General features: G+C 52.2%; 1 protein-coding gene across 2 annotated transcripts in view; it reads right to left on the bottom strand.

Annotated features, from left to right (window-relative positions):
- PTPN9 (protein tyrosine phosphatase non-receptor type 9) overlaps positions 1 to 19,991 on the bottom strand; it is a 57,801-nt gene that overhangs the window by 18,716 nt on the left and 19,094 nt on the right. For both annotated transcript variants that reach the window (XM_075006927.1, XM_075006926.1), the window contains exons 2-4: positions 16,833 to 16,976; positions 13,097 to 13,186; positions 11,664 to 11,788 (exon numbers count right to left, since the gene is read on the bottom strand). In XM_075006927.1, coding sequence (XP_074863028.1) covers positions 11,664 to 11,788; positions 13,097 to 13,186; positions 16,833 to 16,976 — 359 coding nt within the window. The remainder of the gene's footprint in view (positions 1 to 11,663; positions 11,789 to 13,096; positions 13,187 to 16,832; positions 16,977 to 19,991) is intronic.

Genomic DNA, 19,991 nt, shown 5'->3' on the forward strand with positions numbered 1-19,991 from the left:
CTCACGAGATCTCAAACTTACCAGTGGTTTTACTCCGCTTAGGATCCAGTTTACACACGTGGAAAAGTCTGATAGTGTCATAGGTGCATATGGCGCCCCAGAACCGTTCCTCTGGGTCAGCCCACATGTCCTATGATAGCTGAATGGACACACAGACAGCAGCCCTGATCCTGCAATTGCATGCACGCAGGGAGTCCTTTGCCTCTGTACAGATGCAGGATCCAGGCTCATGTCTGTACAAGTGTCAGGTTTCACCACACTACAGACCTCAGCTGACACAGCTGTCCTGTCAAGGCGCGATGGGTTTCGCCAGGCTCATTTGCAACCAATCTTGCATATTGCTCTACAGAAAAGCCTTCCAAGCACAGACCTGGCCCAATATTATAAGCTCCTCGGAGAGGGGGGGACTGTGTCTTCCTGTGTGCCTACATCCCACATGCTGGGTGCTGCTGGAATGCAAGTCATCTTAAGCAATGAAAATCAAAGATACGGTGCATCCTTTCCTGGGACGCTGGGGGTAAATCCATGAGAAACCCCAACAAAAAGCAATCAGTTAGAGATCTGACCTTCCATCTTGCCCTGCCCCAGTCCTCTGGGTCATAAATTTGAGCTGTGGATCTGTCCAAGAGAGGAGATAAGCCCTTGGGATAATGAACATGTATTCCTCTACATGCTTTACAGAAAGGCACCCACTTGCTTTACAGAGGTTAGACCCCTGCAGTAGGCCAGGGTTCGCAACCCCCAGCACCTGCTGGGCCGATACGCGGTGGGAGCTCAGCCCCTCCCCTCCTCCCCACTTGCAGCCTCCTGCAGTAGCTCCCCACCTGGGGCCGGCAGCAGCTCTGTGCCCGTGGGTGCTGAGGCTCCCCACCCAGCCTATGGGGCTGCCTAAGTCCCTAATCCCTAGCAAACTCTGTGGCTCCCTGGTTCAGCAACATCCCTGGTCCGGCAGGACCACGGATGTTGCCAGACCAGAAAATCCGGGATAAGAGGGGTTCAACCTGTATTAAAATCCCGGACATTTTAGGTATTTAAAAAACCTGGCTGGATAGGGACTTAAAGACAAACGGTAAAGCATCTTCGTTTATTTATTAATGAAGCTGTCGTAAATAGGACTATTTAGTGACTTTAAAAAGTATCTCCGGCACTCGGACCGTACATAGAGGTTAAAAGGGCAAATTTCGGCACTGCCTCGGAAAGGTTGCTGAACCCCGCTGTAGACTATTAGAGTTGAGGGTGGTCAGGGCGCGCTAACCCTCTGAACTAGCCTTGCATTGAAATGCCAACCAAAATGCACGTGTCATATGGAGATCCCCGGACACGGGTTAGGACGACAGCAAGCCTGGTCCCTGGTGTTCAAAAGGCTGAGAACACACTGTTATGGAGCATCTGACAAGCAAGTCAATTGGGAGGTAAAGTAGCTCCCGACGTTCTGATACTGCAACTTACCCGATTCAGAATTCTCCCAACACAGAATGATCCTCCAGGCAGGGGGGCCCCCCTGGGACCAGCAGGGTTCTGATGACATTCCTGTCACTTTTGCAGCAGGAAATTGGCGCTCTCCCAGTTTTGTTACGTTAATCTCTGTACACACCAGCTTCTCGGCAGCATCCATAACAAGGATGCTCTCTGCTCCCAGAAGCGCCCAGTGACAGAACACCAGCCCACATCCCCCCTACCGAAATCCTCAGGGGAAACTGTGGCTGTTTAAAGAAAATCAGAACCAGCAGGGATCAGGAGATGACAGTTCCTTGAACACAGCCAAATGCATCAGCAGTGGGAGATCTTTGATTTCTAACGCATTTCTCGGCAAAGCCAGCTGGGCCTAGAGATTTTCCGTGAGCTTCCTGCAGGGCTGTTGGTCTTTCCGACCAAGCCCCGCCTGGACAGCGCTGAAGAAGAGAGATCATTTTGAAAGCAGGATGAAAACAAAACAGCAGCGTTAGGGACTTCCAACCAACAGCCAGATATCCCAAGACAGAAAGGTTACTCACCGTAGTAACGGTGGTTCTTCGAGATGTGTCCCCGTGGGTGCTCCACATTAGGTGTCGGGCTCGCCCGGCGCCGCAGATCGGATCTTCCAAGCAGTTTCTGCCGGACCGCGCATGCGCCGGTGCGCGCCGCTCCCCCGCGCGCTCCCGGCCATGTGCGCGATCCGGTCCCCGCCAGTTCCTTGACCAACCGCCTCGGATGCTCCTGCAAAACACTAAACAGAGATCCGGAGCGGGGAGGATGGGCGGGTAGTGGAGCACCCACGGGGACACATCTCGAAGAACCACCGTTACTATGGTGAGTAACCTTTCTTTCTTCTTCGAGTGTCCCCGTGGGTGCTCCACATTAGGTGACTACCCAGCAGTAACCCAAGATAGGAGGTGGGTAATCGGATTATGTGCAGCTTGTCCCCGAGAGGACCGCTGCCAAGAGACGGGTATCCTCTTGGAATACCCTGTGAAGGGCGTAATGTTTGGCGAAGGTGTCACAGGATGACCAGGTCGCCACTCTGCAAATGTCTTTTAGCGCAACGCCCTTGAAAAAAGACTGTTGATGCTGCCACCGCCCTAGTGGAATGAGCCCTGGGCGTGGCCAGTAAAGGAGTCTTTTTGAGTTTGTAGCACATTTTTATGCAAGATACGATGTGCTTAGAGATTCTCTGCGAAGAGAGACATTCTCCTTTTGATTTGGGAGCGATAGAGACTAGGAGCCTATCCGTTCTCCGGAAGGACTTGGTCCTGTCCATATAGAAAGCTAGCGCCTGCTCACGTCCAGGAGGTGTAGGCGCACCTCTTTGTTAGAGTTATGAGGCTTTGGATAAACAAGGGTAAACAATAGGTTCGTTAGTATGAAACTCAGAAAGAAACTTTAGGAACAAAGGCTGGATGCAGCCGTATGGTTACCGCCTCCTTGGAAAAACAGCGCAGGGCGGCGTTGCCATAACTGCCTCAAGCTCGCTCACCCTGCGAGCTGACGTGATTGCGAGAAGAAAGGTCGTCTTCATGATAAGGAGGCGGAGGGAAACCGTGGCCAAAGGCTCAAACGGTGGTCCCCTTTTCGCATTAAGCACCAGGTCCGAGTTCCACAGAGGTGGAAGCGGTTTCTGAGGGGGGTATAGGCTTACCAGCCCTTTGAAGAACCTGGTAACCATGGGATGGGCGAACACCGTGTGCCCTTCCTCTTCGTGTCTGAACACCAAAATGGCGGCCAGGTGGACCTGAAACGAGGATAGCGAGAGTCCTCCTCTCTTGAGGTCCAGTAAATACTCTAATATCACAGCCATAGGCACCGAAAGGGGGCTAGCTGTTTGGTAGAACACCATGCCGTAAAGCGAGTCCATTTCTGCTTGAAGGTCTTCCTGGTGGAAGTCCTCCTGCTACTTTCTAGGACTTGCTGCACTTCCTCCGTACATGTGCTCTCTAGGGAGCTGAGCCATGGATTAACCACGTTTGTAGTCGCAGGCTTTGGGGGTGCGGATGCACTATGGACCCCTGGGCTTGCGTGAGCAGATCCCGCGCCACCGGAGGGGACCTCAGTGGCCGGTCCGACATGCGCAGGAATAGGGGGAACCATTGCTGTCGATCCCATGTTGGGACTATCGGGATCATTCAGGTTCCTTCCCTCCTGGCTTTCTGCAACACTTTGTGGATGAGCACTGTGGGAGGGAAAGCGTAAAGCAGGGGGCCCCTCCATGAGATCGCGAAGGCGTCCCCCAGGGACCCCCATCCCAGTCCTGCCCTGGAGCAGAATCGTGGGCACTTCTTGTTGTGCTGAGTAGCAAACAGGGTCTATCTGGGGAAAAACCCCATGCGTGGAAAAATCGGTTGCAGCAGATCGGGACGGATCTGCCACTCGTGCGTGAGTGCGAAACGCCTGCTCAGCTGGTCTGCCTTCACATTGCGAGCGCCTGGTAAGTACGAGGCTTTCAAGGTTACATTGTTGGCGATGCAGCAGTTCCACAACCGGACTGCTTCTACACATAAGGCACGGGACCGAGCTCCTCCTTGCCGGTTTATATAAAACATGGTGGAGGTATCGTCTGTACTGATCCCGACTACCTTGCCTTTCAGTTGGTCTCGAAAGTGTCTGCAGGCGTTGAACACTGCTTTGAGCTCCAGTATATTTGTGTGCAGTGACTGCTCCATAGAGGACCACAGCCCTTGCGTCACCTCTTCGCCCATGTGTGCTCCCCACCCTATGAGGGGGGCATCTGTAGTAAGAAAAACCAATACGTGTGGTTGGTGGAAGGGTACCCTTGTTAGCAGGTTCTCTGGGTTTACCCACCATTGCAGGGATTTGCGCACCTCCGTTGTGGGCGACGCCATCCTGTGAACAGTGTGTGCTGCCGGTTTGTATACGCTCGCCAGCCAATGCTGCATGCTGCGCATGTGTAACCTGGCGTTCTGTTGTACGAAACGTTGCTGCTGCCATGTGGCCCAGCGGCTGTAAGCACGTCAGAACCGGCACCATAGGGCTGAAGGTGAAGCCTTGCGCGAGGGAGCCGATGGCCCGAAAGCGAGTCTCTGGTAGATACGCCCTCGCTGTAATAGAATTTATGCGTGCCCCTACGAACTCTATGTCCTGTGTGGGGTCTGTCTTTGATTTTGTCAGATTGATAAGCAGGCCGAGCGAAGAGAACGTGCCTGCTGTGACACATATTATGCGTAGTACCTCCTCCTTTGAGGCCCCTTTGAGTAGGCAGTCATTCAGATACTGGAATATAAATACCCCCTGTCTGTGCAGGTAGGCTGACACCACTGCCAAGGTCTTGGTGAAGACTCTGGGGGCTGAGGAGAGCCCAAACGGTAGGACCTTGTAAGTCGAGGGCTGCGAACCAATCTCCATCGTCTAGTGCCGTAAGGATGGAGGCGTTTGTGATCATCCGAAAACGTTGCTTGCGCAGGTACCGGTGAGGCCTCGAAAATCTAAGATGGACCTCCCCGTGAGGAAGTACCTCGAGTAGAACCCTCTCCCTTGCAGTTGCTCCGGCACTCTTTCCACTGCCCCTACGAGCATGAGATGGTCTACCTCCTGCTTGAGCCTCGCTACATGGGAGGTCTCCTGGAGGTGGGGCCCCGGGTGGAGGTCATGGCGGTGGGAGCAACTGGGAGGGGATGGCGTACCCCGTGGCTATGATCTCCAGCACCCATGTGTCTGTGGTGATCCTTTGCCACTGGTTATAAAATGGTCGGATGATGGCCTTGAGCACTGGTTTCGTGCCCTCTGGAAGCGAGTCCATGAGGGAGGTCAACCTAATGTGGTTGTTGAAATTATGGTTCGCTAGATGCGCTGCGTAATTTGCCATTGGCAACAGTAGCGTGGAGGAGGAGTAGACCTTTCTGCCCAACAGCTCTAGCTTTTTGGCATGTTTGTTTATTCCCCCACGTTGCGACGACTCCGCCACCAAAGAATTTGGTTGTGGGTGGCTGAACAGGAACTCCATGCCCTTCGTGGGCACGAAGTATTTTTTTTTTTTTTTTTTTTTTTTTTTTCCCCCCGCTCTTTTGTGGACAGGCGGAATAGTCGCAGGAGTCTGCCATATCATAGTGGCAGGCTCCAAGATTGCGTCATCAGCGGTATTGTTATTTTGGAGGAGGCCGGAGGTCTCAGATTTTTGAGGAGCTTATGGTGTTGCTCTTGCACCTTTGTTGTCTGGAAGCCTTGCGTGAAGGCCACCCTCGTAAAACAGCTCTTGGAACTGTTTGAGATCGTCCGGAGGATGGACGCCCCCCGGGGCCGTAGCCTCATCCGGGGAGGAAAGCGAGGAACCGCTGGGGTACGTCTTTCTGGACCCTTCCGGTTCCTGCTGATGATGGTACACCCTCTCACTAGAGGTGTGCGAGGAAAAATCTCGGGGTTCCATAACCAGTCCCCCCTGAGATGCTTAAGTCTCTGTCCCCGGTCACAATTGCCCTTGGGGGTACGAGATCGTTCGTAGGGATCTTTCCCTAGTAGATTGCCGATGGTGTCTATGCCCTGCGTGGTAGGGGCGACCACGGCAGTATAAGCACTGGTCTTGGGAAGGTGACCTAGACCACTCCCTTGGTGCATACCCTTTGCGTCTGGGGGAGGGAGACCGTCGAGACCCTGGAGAGAGCGATGGAGGTGGTCCCAGCCAGGGTGAGGCTGGTTGCAGAAATGGAGAAGGGGGCTCTGGGTAGGCCAAGGAGGGGGGGGACCCCTGCCTTCTAGTTGGAGTCTGCAACATAGCGGAGGGCTGTGAGAAAGCAACTACACAGCCCTGTGCGGAGAGGGGCTGCAATGCCTCCTCTTGTGTGCAGTCTTCCCCCTCCCTTGAGGAGGTAACTCCGCCCCTGACATACAGGGGATCCCGGCCACGTCCGCACCGAGCTCGGCACACTCGAAGTCGGTGCCGCATGTGCGGTGTCCTTCGGTGCCGGCAGGCTGCGTGCCTGCGCGCTCTGCACCGCCGGTTTTCCGGGGGTCGGTGGTACCGGCGCTTGTTTAGCCGCCGCCCTGCCCGCGGTGCGGGGCGGCTGGCTGATTATCGAAGGGTGAGCCGCTTGCACGTGGCTCTCCGTGCCGCCGCCGATCAGCTGTTGCTGCGGCTGGGGGCTGCTCGCTCCTCCCGTCCCGCTCGTTGTTGCTGCCGGCAGGGATCGGGCTGGGGGGCATACAGGGCATTCCGGCGTCCGCACCGAGCTCGGCACGCTCAAGGGCGGTGCCGCACGTGCGGTGTCCTCCAGTGCCGGCAGGCTACGTGCCTGCGCGCTCTGCACCGCCGGTTCCCCAGGGGTCGGTGCCGCTGCCTGCGGTGCCGCTGGTACCAGCGCTTGTTTAGCCGCCGCCCTGCCTGCGGTGCGGGGCGGCTGGCTGATTATCGGAGGCTGAGCTGCTTCCACGTGGCTCTCCGTGCCGCCGCTGATCAGCTGTTGCTGCGGCTGGGGGCTGCTCGCTCCTCCCGTCCCGCTCGCTGTTGCTGCCGGCAGGGATCGGGCTGGGGAGCATACAGGGGATTCCGGCCCCGTCTGCACCGAGCTCGGCACGCTCGAGGGCGATGCCGCATGTGCGGTGTCCTCCGGTGCCGGCAGGCTGCGTGCCTGCGCGCTCTGCACCGCCGGTTCCCCGGGGGTCGGTGCCGCTGCCTGCGGTGCCGCCAGTACCGGCGTTTGCTTAGCCGCCGCCCTGCCTGCGGTGCGGGGCGGCTGGCTGAGTATTGGAGGCTGAGCCGCTTCCACGTGGCTCTCCGTGCCGCCGCCGATCAGCTGTTGCTGCGGCTGGGGGCTGCTTGCTCCTCCCGTCCCGCTCGCTGTTGCTGCCGGCAGGGATCGGGCTGGAGATACTTTCCTCCGTTTCTGCGCTGATGGGGTGAGGGAGGCAGCTTTCCTTTTAAGGGCCCCGGAGGGTCCCTCCTGCTGCGGCCGCTCCGGCGCTTCTGGCTAAAGGGCCTTGTCAAGAAGCAGCATTTTTTTTTTTTTTTTTTTAAAGCCTGAAGAGGACATTGTTGGTGAGTCTTTGTGTTTTTAAGTGGGTACTTAGCACCTTCTTTGTGCCGTTTTCCCCGTCCGATGGTCTGCCTTAGCCGGAGGGCTGATAGCCCTAGCTCCTGGCCTCCGGCGCTTGTTACTGGGACTGGCTGAGCTGTCCCTCTCCTAGCTTGTTCGTTGTTGTTTTTTTTTTTTTTTTTTACAAAATAACAACCGGCTAGCTTATAGTAGCCTAAGTGCCTGAAAAAACTTTAAGAAAAAACAGATAAAGCCATTGAATACACTACTTGGCCTTAGCCTAGTTGGATTCCGTCTGCAGCCGACGGCGGTTAAGAGGAACTGGCGGGGACCGGATCGCGCACATGGCCGGGAGCGCGCGGGGGAGCGGCGCGCACCGGCGCATGCGCGGTCCGGCAGAAACTGCTTGGAAGATCCGATCTGCGGCGCCGGGCGAGCCCGACACCTAATGTGGAGCACCCACGGGGACACTCGAAGAAGAACTTATCGTTCAACGCGTTAATGCGGCGCAGGTGGGAGAGTGTGTGTTGCCTGGGAGCACAAATGCTGCTGGGAGATTTCAAATTCTGGCTTTAAACAACACCCATTCCATTGAGAGCGATCTGCACTTCAGCCACACTCCCACTGACTTCTCTGTACAGAGCCAAACGGATTGTCAGGCGCAGATTCGAGACCGCAAACTACATACGGGGCATCTTCAAGAACTTATTGAGGGTTTGCGTAGCCTTCAGCAGGGCCACTAGTCAGAAACACACCCAAACAACGTTCAGAAAACAGTGCTGCGTTTGCAAAGTCCAGCACTTCAAAAGATACAAAATGCCAGACTTAGGGCTGGCTGGGCATCGAATAAGGGACAGCCATATTGGGCAAAAAAACACATGGGATCGTGACAATAAAGACTGTACCATAATGCAGCTGCGCAAAGGGATCTAATTCAAGTTTCACAGGCTACCTGAATTCTGGCATTTCCTTTGCTGGGCGCCAGACTTTGCAGGCTTAATAATGTTCTTTTGGTGTAGGTTCCTAGGATTTTAAGAAAGTAAACTAAAAAACTGGAATTCCACCACGTAGCATCATATCCACAGCACACAAGAACATCCATACCAGGGTCCATCTAGCCCAGTGGCCAACGGCAGGTGCCCCAGGGGGAGTGAAAAGAACAGGAAATCGTCACAGTGATTCCTCTCCTGTCACCCATTTCCAGCCTCAGAGACACACCATCCTTACCCATCCTGGCTAATACCCACTGATAGACCTAACCTCCATGAATTTATCTAGATCTTCTTTGAACCCTATCAAAGCCCTGGTCTTCACAACGTCCCCTGGCGAGGAGTTCCACAGGCCTACAATAAGCTGTGTGAAGAAAAACGTCCTTTTGTTAAGTTTTAAACCTGCTAGCCCATTCATTTCACTGGGTGAGCCCCTGGTTCCTGTGTCGCGGGAAGAAGCAGATAACTTTTCCTTGTTCATATTTCCACACCTGTCACGACCTAACAGACCTTCGTCGGATCCCCCTCAGTCTCCATTTTCTAAGCTGAAAAGTCCCAGTCTTTTCAACCTCTGTTCATAGGATAGCTGTGCCAAACCTCTCATCATTTTAGTTGCCCTTTTCTGAACCCTTTCTAACGTCCAGGTATCTTTTTTGAGGTGCAGCAACGACATCTGTACACAGTATTCAGGACGGGGGCGTACCATGGATTTACATCGAGGTAATAAGATACGCTGGGTGTGTCTACACTTGCATTCCTCTTTTGAAAGCAGTATGCAAATGAGGTAAACCAAAAATGCAAATGAGACAAATTTGCATACCGAGCATCCATTTGCATATTATTATTATTTCAAAATGGCTTCTTTCGAAAGAAGAAAAGCACCGTAGACGCAGCTTTTTGAAAGTAAACCCCATCTTTGAAAGACTCCTTCTTCCCCTTAAATAAGGGAAGAAGGATTCCGTCGAAGATGGGGGTTACTTTTGAAAGAGCAGCGTCTACACTGCTTTCGAAAGAAGCTATTTTGAAATTAAAATATGCAAATGAGGTGCCCAGTATGTAAATGTGCCTCGTTTGCATTTTCGTTTTCCCTCATTTGCATACTTCTTTCAAAAGAGGAATGCAAGTGTAGACGCACCCCCTCTGTCTTATTCTCTATCCCATTTGTAATGACTCCTAGCATTCAGCTGGTATTTTTGACAGCCGCTGCACATTGAGTGGATGTTTTCCACGAACCACCCACAAGGACTCCAAGATCTCTCTCGAGTGGTCCCTGCTAAATTAGTCCCCCTCCTATTGTATGGATAGTTGGGATTATTTTTCCAGCATGCATTACTTTACATTTATCCGCGCTAAAATTCATTTGCCCAATGACTTGTCTTACGAGCTCTTTTTGTCTCTCTGACCACAGCGAGATACAAAGGAAACAAAAACGAGCCAAAGCAGCGGTACCGATCCATCGTTGGATCACTGCTCCTGCGGCCAATACAATCTTAATCCCCCAGTGCAGTTTCCCAGGAGACAGAAATCTGACCCTGGAGCGCTGCAGGCCTCCATCAGCGTCTGCTCAGACAGGCCGGCTCTGCAGCAGGCCTGGAAAATCACCGAATGCGTTCGTGTCCTTGGAACTGCAGGAGATAGGCAAAGGTCATTTACGTGTGTCCGAGCAGGGCTGTATCTGCCCAAATAAAAACTGCGAATATCCACATCTTTTTCCCGGATGCGCAGGGCCCTAAAGGTTTGCTCTGGGATCCTAAATAGCCTGGGAGCTGAAAAAGAGTTAGCAGGTGGGTTAAGAGAGTCCCCGGTCTTACACAATAAACCCCCAGCATTGGTCCACAGGCCTAGTCCTGTATGAATGCACCTCTGTCTGCAGCAGTGGGGAGCAACCTGTGGCCCATACGTGGCCCCATCAGGCTTGTACGTGTGGCCCATGAGACATTGCTGCTCTTGAGCAAGGTTGCCAGATTCTGCTGCTTTCTGTCTGCATCGTTTTCCCCCTACCAGTATTGCTGAAGTGACAGGCACGGAAAGCCAGGGCACGGGAAGTGAGGTGCAGGCCAACTGCAGTTAGCAAAAGTCCTTCTGCGGTTCAACCAGAACTCCCTGCCAATTCTAGGTATGCTGATAGCAAACCCGTTCCATCCCAGGAGGCCGTCCTGGATACGACAAACTTGTCAGTGTGCGGTGGCAGTCAAAAAAGCAAAGAGAGTGTTAAGGATCATCCAAACAGGGATAGAGAAAATCTTATTGCCTCTCCATAAATCCATGGTATTCCTGTATCTTGAATACCGAGTACAGATGTGGTCCTCTCGTCTCAGAAAAGACGACTTAGCATTGGAAGGGCTTCAGAAAGGGGCACCAAAAACGACTGGGGGATTGGAACGGGTGTCGTCCGAAGAGAGATTAGAGAGACTGTGGCTTTTCAGCTTAGAGAGAGGAGACGGAGCAGGGATAGGATGGAGGTCTATGAAATCACGACTGGTGTGGAAAAAGTAAGTAAGAAAACGTTTACTTGTTCCCATAACACAAGAACTGGGGGAGGGAGGGGGTGTCACCAGATGAAATTAATAGGGAGCAGGTCTGAAACTAACAAAAGGAAGTTTTTCTCCACGCAGCACATGGTGGCCCGTGGAACTCCTCCCCAGAGGAGGTTGTGAGGACCAAGACTTTAAGAGGGTTCAGAAAAGAACTAGATAAATTCATGGAGATTAGGTCCATCAATGCCTATTAGCCAGGATGGGTAGGAATGGTGCCCCAGCCTCTGCTCGACCGAGGCTGGAAATGGAGGACAGGAAAGGGATCCCTCAATTATCATCCGTTCTCTTCACTCCCTCTGGGGCATCTGGTATTGGTCACAGTCAGACGACAGGACACTGGGTTTGATGGACCTTCAGTCTGACCTAACATGGCCATTTTTACGTTCTGAACCTTGCAGCCCCACTGAGATGAAGGATGGTCACACACGTGGCCCGCTGACAAGTGTTGGTTGCCCATTGCTGGTCTACAGCAAGGTTGAAAATACAACTACGATTGGAGGCAGAGAGGGGAGAGAAGTCAAGATTTCCCTGAAACTCTGTGACATTTTGGATACAAATTCCAAGCTGGGTAGTGCGAACAGCTGGAAAACTTGGGCTGGGGAGATCAGCAGGACAGAGAAAACCAACCCATCTGCAAGACGACCAGTCAGAAAGTCCACACCACCCACGTCTGCACTCACCTCTCCACAGCTCTGTCCAGCAGGTAGAACAGCGCCTGGAGCACCACATGTTGGACGCTTTTACTGGGGTGGTGTAACTTGGCGGTGAAGAGGGCGATGGAGGCTCCGGAGGGGTCCCGAGCATTCTAGAAGTGAAATCGGAGGAAAAAGCATGAAGAGCGGATGGGCAGCGGAATAATCCCCGCAGAGCACTGAGCACGGTGGGGCCTGGCATTGTAATACAAAGCAGGCCTGGAGGCGTCAGGCTGCGGCAGAGCTGCGAGCGTGAAAGGAGCAGACACGAGCGGGACGCTGCTAGAGAACTCCCGGACTGATTTTAGGGAGGCGGCTTTCCCTGCTCACAATGACAATTCACCCGTGAGCTGGCCTGCTGGGATTCCCAGGGGAACAGTCAAACCAGGAGTTGTCTCTATGGTGGCAAAGAGAACCTTATCTCCTTACTCATGCCGCTCTGCACCCTTGAAGTAAACCAGAGGAGCCTCAGAAAGCTGATCTTCTTTCCCAAGCCAAGCCCAGGGAAGGGGATGCATCCCGGGAGTCGCTAACACCAACCACTGCTGCACTGGAGAGGTGGCTCAGGCCCTTCGCTGCTCACAACAGCGATGAGCTAAGCACATCTAGGAGATGCTGCCGTCAGCCTCAGGGTGGAGGCAGGAGCAGTGCACATGCGCTCAGGCACTGGCACAGACGTGGGCATTTTTCCCATCCATAGGCGGAATAAATTTTGTTATGTGCACCAAGGCAGGGGTGCACCACCAACAGACACACAAGATGACCGCTGCGGGCACTCTGCTAATCAGCTGGGCAATGTCTGACTCTCCCCTGGACAGCCACCTAAGCGCTCAGCTTACAGACGACACTGATCCCAGCCAACAGGAAAGGGAGAAAGAAGAGGCTGAGGCCAGGTGTACACTGGACGCCGATCCTAGATGTGCAATTCCAGCTATGGCAATTGCGTAGCTGGAACTAGCTTGTCGGCAATCAACTTACCCGGCCGCCCTCACAGGGGGAGGTCAATGGGAGAAACTCTCCCGGCAGCCTCCCTTACGCCTCGAGAAATTGGGGACTACAGGGGTTGGCTGTCGACCCCACACAGTTCGATTTCGAGTGTCCCCCCCTCAGTGTTTGAAATCGAACCACAGACGATCGACCCTGACCGGGATGAGTAAGCCCAGCCCCCACTTATTCTAGGATCCCATCTGCACGACCCCCAAAATTCTGAGCCCCTGACTCGGCGTTACAATCTCCTGAGTGCCGTAACGGTGCAACCACCACCTTGCGTTTCACCTTCCAACAAGCAGGCACGCTTAGTTTTTCCCAGTGCTACCCAACTCTCTCTCTCTAGGCAGCAGGTCCTTCGGACATGGAGAACGCTCTGCTTGCACGAACCAGGCCTGGGGGAGCGAAAGGCCAAGATGTGATCTCACACTTACCAGGATGGTAAACTTCCCACTGAGCAGCTCGGAGCGCAGGGGTTCTTCGTGAGGTTTCAGCTTCACAATGCCTTCCTTCAGCCTCGTCTCCTAAGGGTTCAGAGGCAGACAATAATCACTCACAGGGACAGTGCAGGAAGCTGCCCCCAAGCAGCTGCCATTCTGATTTCCTGCTCAGCTGAGAGTCACCACAGATATGTGGACACCACCCCTACCCACCTACGCAGACCACCCCTTGTGAAAATCTCACCTAAACAGATTGCCAGATTTAGTGACCACCTCGGGCCACCTTCTCAGATCCCTGAGGCTGGCGAGAACCACCAACCGCAGACTGGGCCACCAGCTCTAGCCAGCAGGCCCAGGACTGAGGTTGGTGGAGAGGGAGAGAGGCAGGCCATGCGTGTCCAGATGCCATGTATAGCACAAAGTGGTTTTCTATTTGCGCTAAAACAAGGAGGGTCTCTATCAAATGGCACTTTCTTACTCAAAAGCTTCTGCTCTGGGTGCTCGAACAGTGCTACGTCAGGCCAAGTTTAGTGCTTTTCACTCTGGTTCGTCCTGAAGAGGTAATCGCGCAGGGGGAGACTGACGTGGCAGCCTGTTGTTCCTTTGTGCATGGATGGACCCAGTTTGTTCCAACCTCTAATTCGTTCTCTCTGGACGGACCCACCGAAAGCAACAGAGTGGAAGTGGAACTCCAGGTAGGATTTACCAGACAGAATCTTTTGTAATGCACAAGATGGAAAGAACCCAGCTTGACTCACAGAACCCAAGTCGGATTTGCTGGGCGGGCAGATAGAAAACACATCTTGCTACTTGCAAACCAAACACACCTGAGGTAGGACCACGAAAAACAGGAAAACACAGAAACCTCAGGGTGGGGCTTCTGTAGTGACCTTTCAGAGTAGCACCAGGGTTCAAGGCATATCTCAGCTAGTCGACAGGTAGACAGACCTGATAAACTGCCCAGGCAATAAATTCTGGGGCCGGTGTTATTCAACATCTTTATTAATGACCTGGATGAGGGACTGGGTTGCACCCTCAGCAAGTTTGTGGATGACACAAACATAGGGGGAGAGGTACATTCGTTGGAGGGTAGACAGAGAATCCAGAGGGACCTGGATAAATTGGAGGACTGGGCCAAAAGAAATCGGATGCGGTTCAATAAGGAGAAGTGTAGAGTCCTGCACCTGGGGCGGAAGAATCCCAAGCATTGTTACAGGCTGGGGACTGACTGGCTCAGCAGCAGTACGATGGAAAGGGACCTAGGGGTTATGGTGGATGAAAGGCTGGATATGAGTAAACAGTGTGCCCTTGTAGCCAAGAAGGCTAACGGCATGCTAGGGTGCATTAGGAGGAGCATTTCGAGTAGATCTAGAGAAGTGGTTATTCCTCTTTATTCCTCACTGGTAAGGCCACATCTGGAATATTGCGTCCAGTTTTGGGCGCCCCAGTATAAAGGGGATGTGGATTTGCTGGAGCAGGTTCAGTGAAGGGCAACAAAAATGATTAAGGGGCTGGAGCACAAGACCTATGAGGAGAGGCTGAGGGATTTGGGCTTGTTTAGTTTACAGAAGAGAAGACTTAGAGGTGATTTAATCGCAGCCTTCAACTTCCTGAAGGGGAGCTCTAAAAAGGAGGGTGAGAAACTGTTCTCAGTGGTGTCAGATGGCAGAACAAGGAGTAATGGTCTGAAGTTGAAGAGGGAGAGATGTAGGTTAGATATTAGGAAAAACTACTTCACCAGGCGGGTGGTGAAGCACTGGAATGCGTTGCCTAGAGAGGTGGTGGATTCTTTATCGCTTGAGGTTTTTAAGTCCCGGCTGGACAAGGTCCTGGCTGGGATGACTTAGTGGGTGTTGATCCTGCTTGAAGCAGGGGGCTGGACTAGATGAACTCCTGAGGTCCCTTCCAGCCCCGTGATTCTGTGATTCTTTGTGAAAGGCGTTAGGGTGTCCCCTTGTCTGTCCTGTGCCCTGATTCAGCAAGTTATTTAACCACTTGCTGATCTTAGTCCCCTTGATGCCAGAGGGACTAGTTGTATACTTAACACCACGCACGTTCACATGTGCTTTGCTGAATCGGACCCAGAGGGACAGTGCTGGTGGAATTTCGTTATAAGGAGGTTTCGTGATCTATGAGCATTTTACGTGAAAAGGTACGATTCAAGCACCAAATCTACTGGCTCACCTCGCACAAGGTGAGGATGTTACTGACAACAATAACATTCCTGGCCGGGTGACGGAACGTGTGTAGGACTCTGCAAGACAGACGACAGAATGCTGGCAGTGCCCTCTGAACTCATGAGCCTCAGACCCCAAAGGTCCTTGTTCTGGGTTCTAGCCTGCGCCAGAGGGCATGAGTGAGAAGGGGTTTATCAGGCACTCAAGCATAGCAGCGGTTAGTCAGGGACATAAACGTTCTGCCCTCGGTCTGTCTTGCAAGGCGAGGAGAGCCATGACTGCCGCCAGCGGAGACATTCCAAACCAGAATGCAGCAGGAGCAGGAGGCACTTGAGTTGTTCGGACCATACAGTTCTGGTTGCAAAAGTCACCAGACGTGCCCTGAGCCGCTCCTCTTTCATGTTGCGGCGGAAGCGTGGTCCAGTGGCTAGAATACCTAGGACTAGGTGCCCAGCGTTCTCTCCCCGGCTTCACCTCGGACTTCTTCCAGAACCTTGAGAGCGCCTAGTTCAATAACCCCTAGGATACATAATCTGCAGAAATTTCCCACTCTATCTGGAAGACATTGCAACCAAGCAGTGGCAGATGAGAAGCATCTGAAAAAGGGACCACATTTAAAGGATGGGCAAATAAAACACTGGGATTTTTTCTTTTTTTAAAACTATCCTCATCCTGACAGGGTGATTTGAGCCGATTTTATACCTGGGCTGCTCAAGTTTCAAACGACTTTGCATGGCTGATTTATACCCTGCTAACAAAAGGCTTTGTCCTGTGTGGCTGTGGCTGGCCCACTAGCCAGATCCCAGGGCAGAAGATTCTGGGCGTATGTGAGACACCAAAATAAGTCACCTGCGATTTTCTCTCCGAGGTTTGTTCCGGTGTCACGGTTGTTCTGGGACTACACAGAGGACTCGGACCGCTTTCTAATCTAGAATAATGATACCAGCAACAGAAACCTTTCCTCCCAGTAAGGCTCGGGAATGGGGTTCTGCACCTGCTTTAGAAATGGGAGCAGTGACCACTCCTCAACAGCATTGCCTGAAAGGGATTAAAACAGGCATGTAATGAAGTTGCTGAATGCCAGACCAGAAGGCGCTTGGGTACAGCAGTGATGAGCATGGTATAATAAACCTCTACGCAACAGAACAGGGAGGGAAAGTTGGATATTAGCACGGCCTAGTTCAATAATCCCTCGGATACATCGTCTGCAAAAGTTTCCCACTCTATCTGGAAGACATTACAACCAAGCAGTGGCAGATGAGAAGCATCTGAAAGGGACCACATTTAAAGGATGGGCAAATACAACGTTGGGATTTTTTTCTTTTTTAAAACTATCCTCATCTTGACAGGGTGATTTGAGTCGATTTTATACCTGGACTGCCCAAGTTTCAAATGACTTTGCATGGCTGATTTATACCCTGCTAGGTTTTTTCACCAAAGAAGAGGGGAAAAAAAAAAAAAAAAAAGGGAGAACACCTTTTGCATACATCACAAAACAGCCCAGAAAAGCCCAGCCTGACTCCAGCTCCCCAAGCCAGCCTCAGCTCACGTACCCTGTAGGAGTGGAACAGCTCAATCGCCCGGAGGACATCAAACTTCCTCGCCATGAGGAACTTGACAGCCACGTTCCAGGAAAGCGGAGACACATTGTACTGCACGGTCCACTTGTTAATCTCCTCCAGGAACTGCTTCGTGGCCTGGTTGAGAGAGACACGCATGCATGAGAAGATAAGAGGCACACCGGGGTTTGAGCACACTAAACACCATGGGATGAGGAACAATCTGGTACAGAAATGATGCAGAAGTCCAAGCTAATCCGACGGTGTATCTGAAAGCATTAGGCGAGTCAGATAAATTGGTGCCACACGGTCAGGCAGAACCAATGAAATGAGACAGATGCAAATCACCACCCCAGCTCAAACGCAGCCGGCAAAAACAGAGAGAAAGAGAGGGCATGATTGGAAAGCTGGCAGCGCACCAGGACAGCCTGATGCACCAATCAGTGCACTCTCATTCCTTTCGTCATCAATCCCAGCAGCCAATGAGAGCACTGGGAACAAACAAGTTCTCACTGATCAAGCAATAAAAGGACCGGGATCATTCACGGGTGCATTCCTCCATTAGCACAGGCCTCCCGAGTTTTTGCCTGTGGCTTTCCACAGCAGCTGTGCAAGCCAGCAGGAAGCCGTAAAAGTGCTGGCTCATAGCGACATGTGCTTAGCTAGCCGAGCCTCAGAGGCCGAATCGGCAAAGCCGTTCGCTACCTCGGAAACCCCGACAACTGGCAATCCAGAGGCAATGGGAGAGAGAAAGCGCCTTGCCTGCACTCCAGCCGAGAACAAGCTGTGCCACCCCCAGGTGATACCAAACACTGGAATCCCACCGCCCTCCTCCTTCCCAGAGCCACCAGCTCCTAGTTGAGAGACATCCCGCCCTGCAAACCCAGTTTCACTTCCTTCCAACCCAACTTGGTGCCCTCTTGTTATGTCCCTGAGCTATCAACAGCATCAACTGGTGCTAAGGAGGCTGTAAGATCAGTTACAGTGAAGGAATTCTGGAAGAGACAAAAATAGGGTTGAGTGAAATTCCACGGCCTGGGCTATGCAACAGGTCAAACTCGGTGATCATCATGTTCTTTTCAGATCTTAAATGCTCCGTGACAGCTCTGTAACCCAGTGTTTCTTAAATTTTTTAGCCACATCTACACGAGAAGCCTCTGTCGACAGAAGTCACTGTCAGAGGGGGTTTCCTGGAAACGCTTCTGTCCACAGATTGCACCTGCGCATAAAAGCGGATCGAAAGACCAATCCGCTCAGTCAACAAAGAGCGGCCAGACTGCCCAGCTCTCTCTCGACAGAGCAGCTGACCGGGAACTCTGCAAACAGGGCTGTCCAGTGAACCGGAAGCCTTGCCTGTCGACCGCGGGGAATCTACACGCTATGAGCGGATGTGCTGGGTTTTGTCGATAAAATGTTGACAAAGCATAGTTGCTGTGCAGACACGCTGCGTTTTTTTCCGGGCAAAAACCCAGTTGTGCCGGGAAAAGCCACACATGTAGACATGGCCTTTGAGACCATGGCACGCCGAACAATATTTTTTATGCAGAAGACCCATGAAAATTTTCTTTAAAAATATGTATATATAGTCAGAACATAACAAAACAAAAAAAATCAACCCATACATCAAAAACAAAATGAAGTAAATTTGATCAGTTATCACAGCAATGAAGAAGTAACATCGTAACTGGGTTAAACAACAGAACATATCTACCTTTCGTCCAAATGCTCACAACACACCTGCAAGTTGTTCACGGAACAACCAGTGTCCTGTGGACCATAGTTTAAGAAACACCGGTGTAACCCAAGTAACGATAGCAGCCTTTAAAAGCTGGGAAATAAACCCAGTCAGATTCCCCCCAACACATGCACTTTGTATTTCCTGAGTTTCTACATCATTGCAAAGCCCATCCAGCAGCTGAACAGAAAGCGTCTCAAGACCACAAGTTTCACCCGACTTGCAAACAGGGAACGAAAACTTTGATCCCACCGAGTCCAACAGGAAGTGACAAGAACAAAGTTATTGTTTCCAATCGGGTTTAAACAAGAAGAAAGGCGCTGAACTGCTTAGACGGGGAAAGGGGCGGAAAGTAGCTGGAAACAAATGACAGATGAGACGACTCTGCTTAATACAGCGTCAGTTTTAGATGCCTGGTCTAAACAGCTAAGCCCCAACTGAGTGAAATATTGGCAGGGTGCAAAAAAAATGAACACACGCCTGCATTTGTCTTGAACCACACACAAAAGTATCTGCAGGATCCGAGCCGTAGATTTGGGTGGTTGACACTCCGTAGGAGGCTAAGTGGTGAAAAAGCCAATCAGGTGGTAAAAGTGAATAGGCAGCCAGGGGCTGACCCAAGAAGAGAGTGAATGTGAACTGCTGAGAATTTGCTCCCTGTGTTTTGCTTACGGACCTGCATGTTTGTACACTGGGACCAGTTTTCCCTATAAGCTGAATGCTCGGACGCCCACCTGGGAGAGATTCAGATGCCATCCAGCTGATTAGCACAGCACCCCCAGCGGCCGGCAGCGTGTATTTCTACTGGTGGTGTACCTCCGCACATCTCGGTGCACATAAAATTCATTCCACGCCTGGATAAAATTAGCAGGAACACTGACTGGTATAAAGGCTCATTATGCGTACAAGATGAGTAGCGCACCTGCGGCTCCTTTGTGTGGGTTTTTCTGGTTGGTGGACATCTCTCACCCCCGGTAGTTCTTCAATCTACCTCATTAAAGTCCCCGCCGCACAACCCAACAGGGATAAAGCAGCAGCCTTCCAAGGCAGTAGCCACAAGGAACAATCAAAGCTCACATGGTGACAGTCCAAATCCACAGTTCTGTGAGCACATTTAAACCTGCCAGTGAAAGGTAGGCCAGGATCCCCAAGGCACTGCAAGGGGGGTTTGTTATTACTCTAGATCGTTACTGGGGTAAATCAGCTGGACTCTAGGCCTCTCTGGGAGTCCACTGGCACTGCCTTACACCTGGGTCAGCAGCTGCAGAGGGTTAGTACTATACTGCATGAGCATTTTCCCAGTGGCCTGAAAACTAATTAAAACCATGCATTCCTAGAGAGTTTAGCTATCCATCTCTAGTCAATGCGTCTTCAACAGCGGAGCAGCGTAGGCCCCTTTATGACCCCAGGGGGAAACG

Source organism: Carettochelys insculpta, chromosome 12 (assembly GCF_033958435.1).
Source record: "Carettochelys insculpta isolate YL-2023 chromosome 12, ASM3395843v1, whole genome shotgun sequence".
In the NCBI taxonomy this organism is placed as follows: domain Eukaryota; kingdom Metazoa; phylum Chordata; order Testudines; family Carettochelyidae; genus Carettochelys; species Carettochelys insculpta.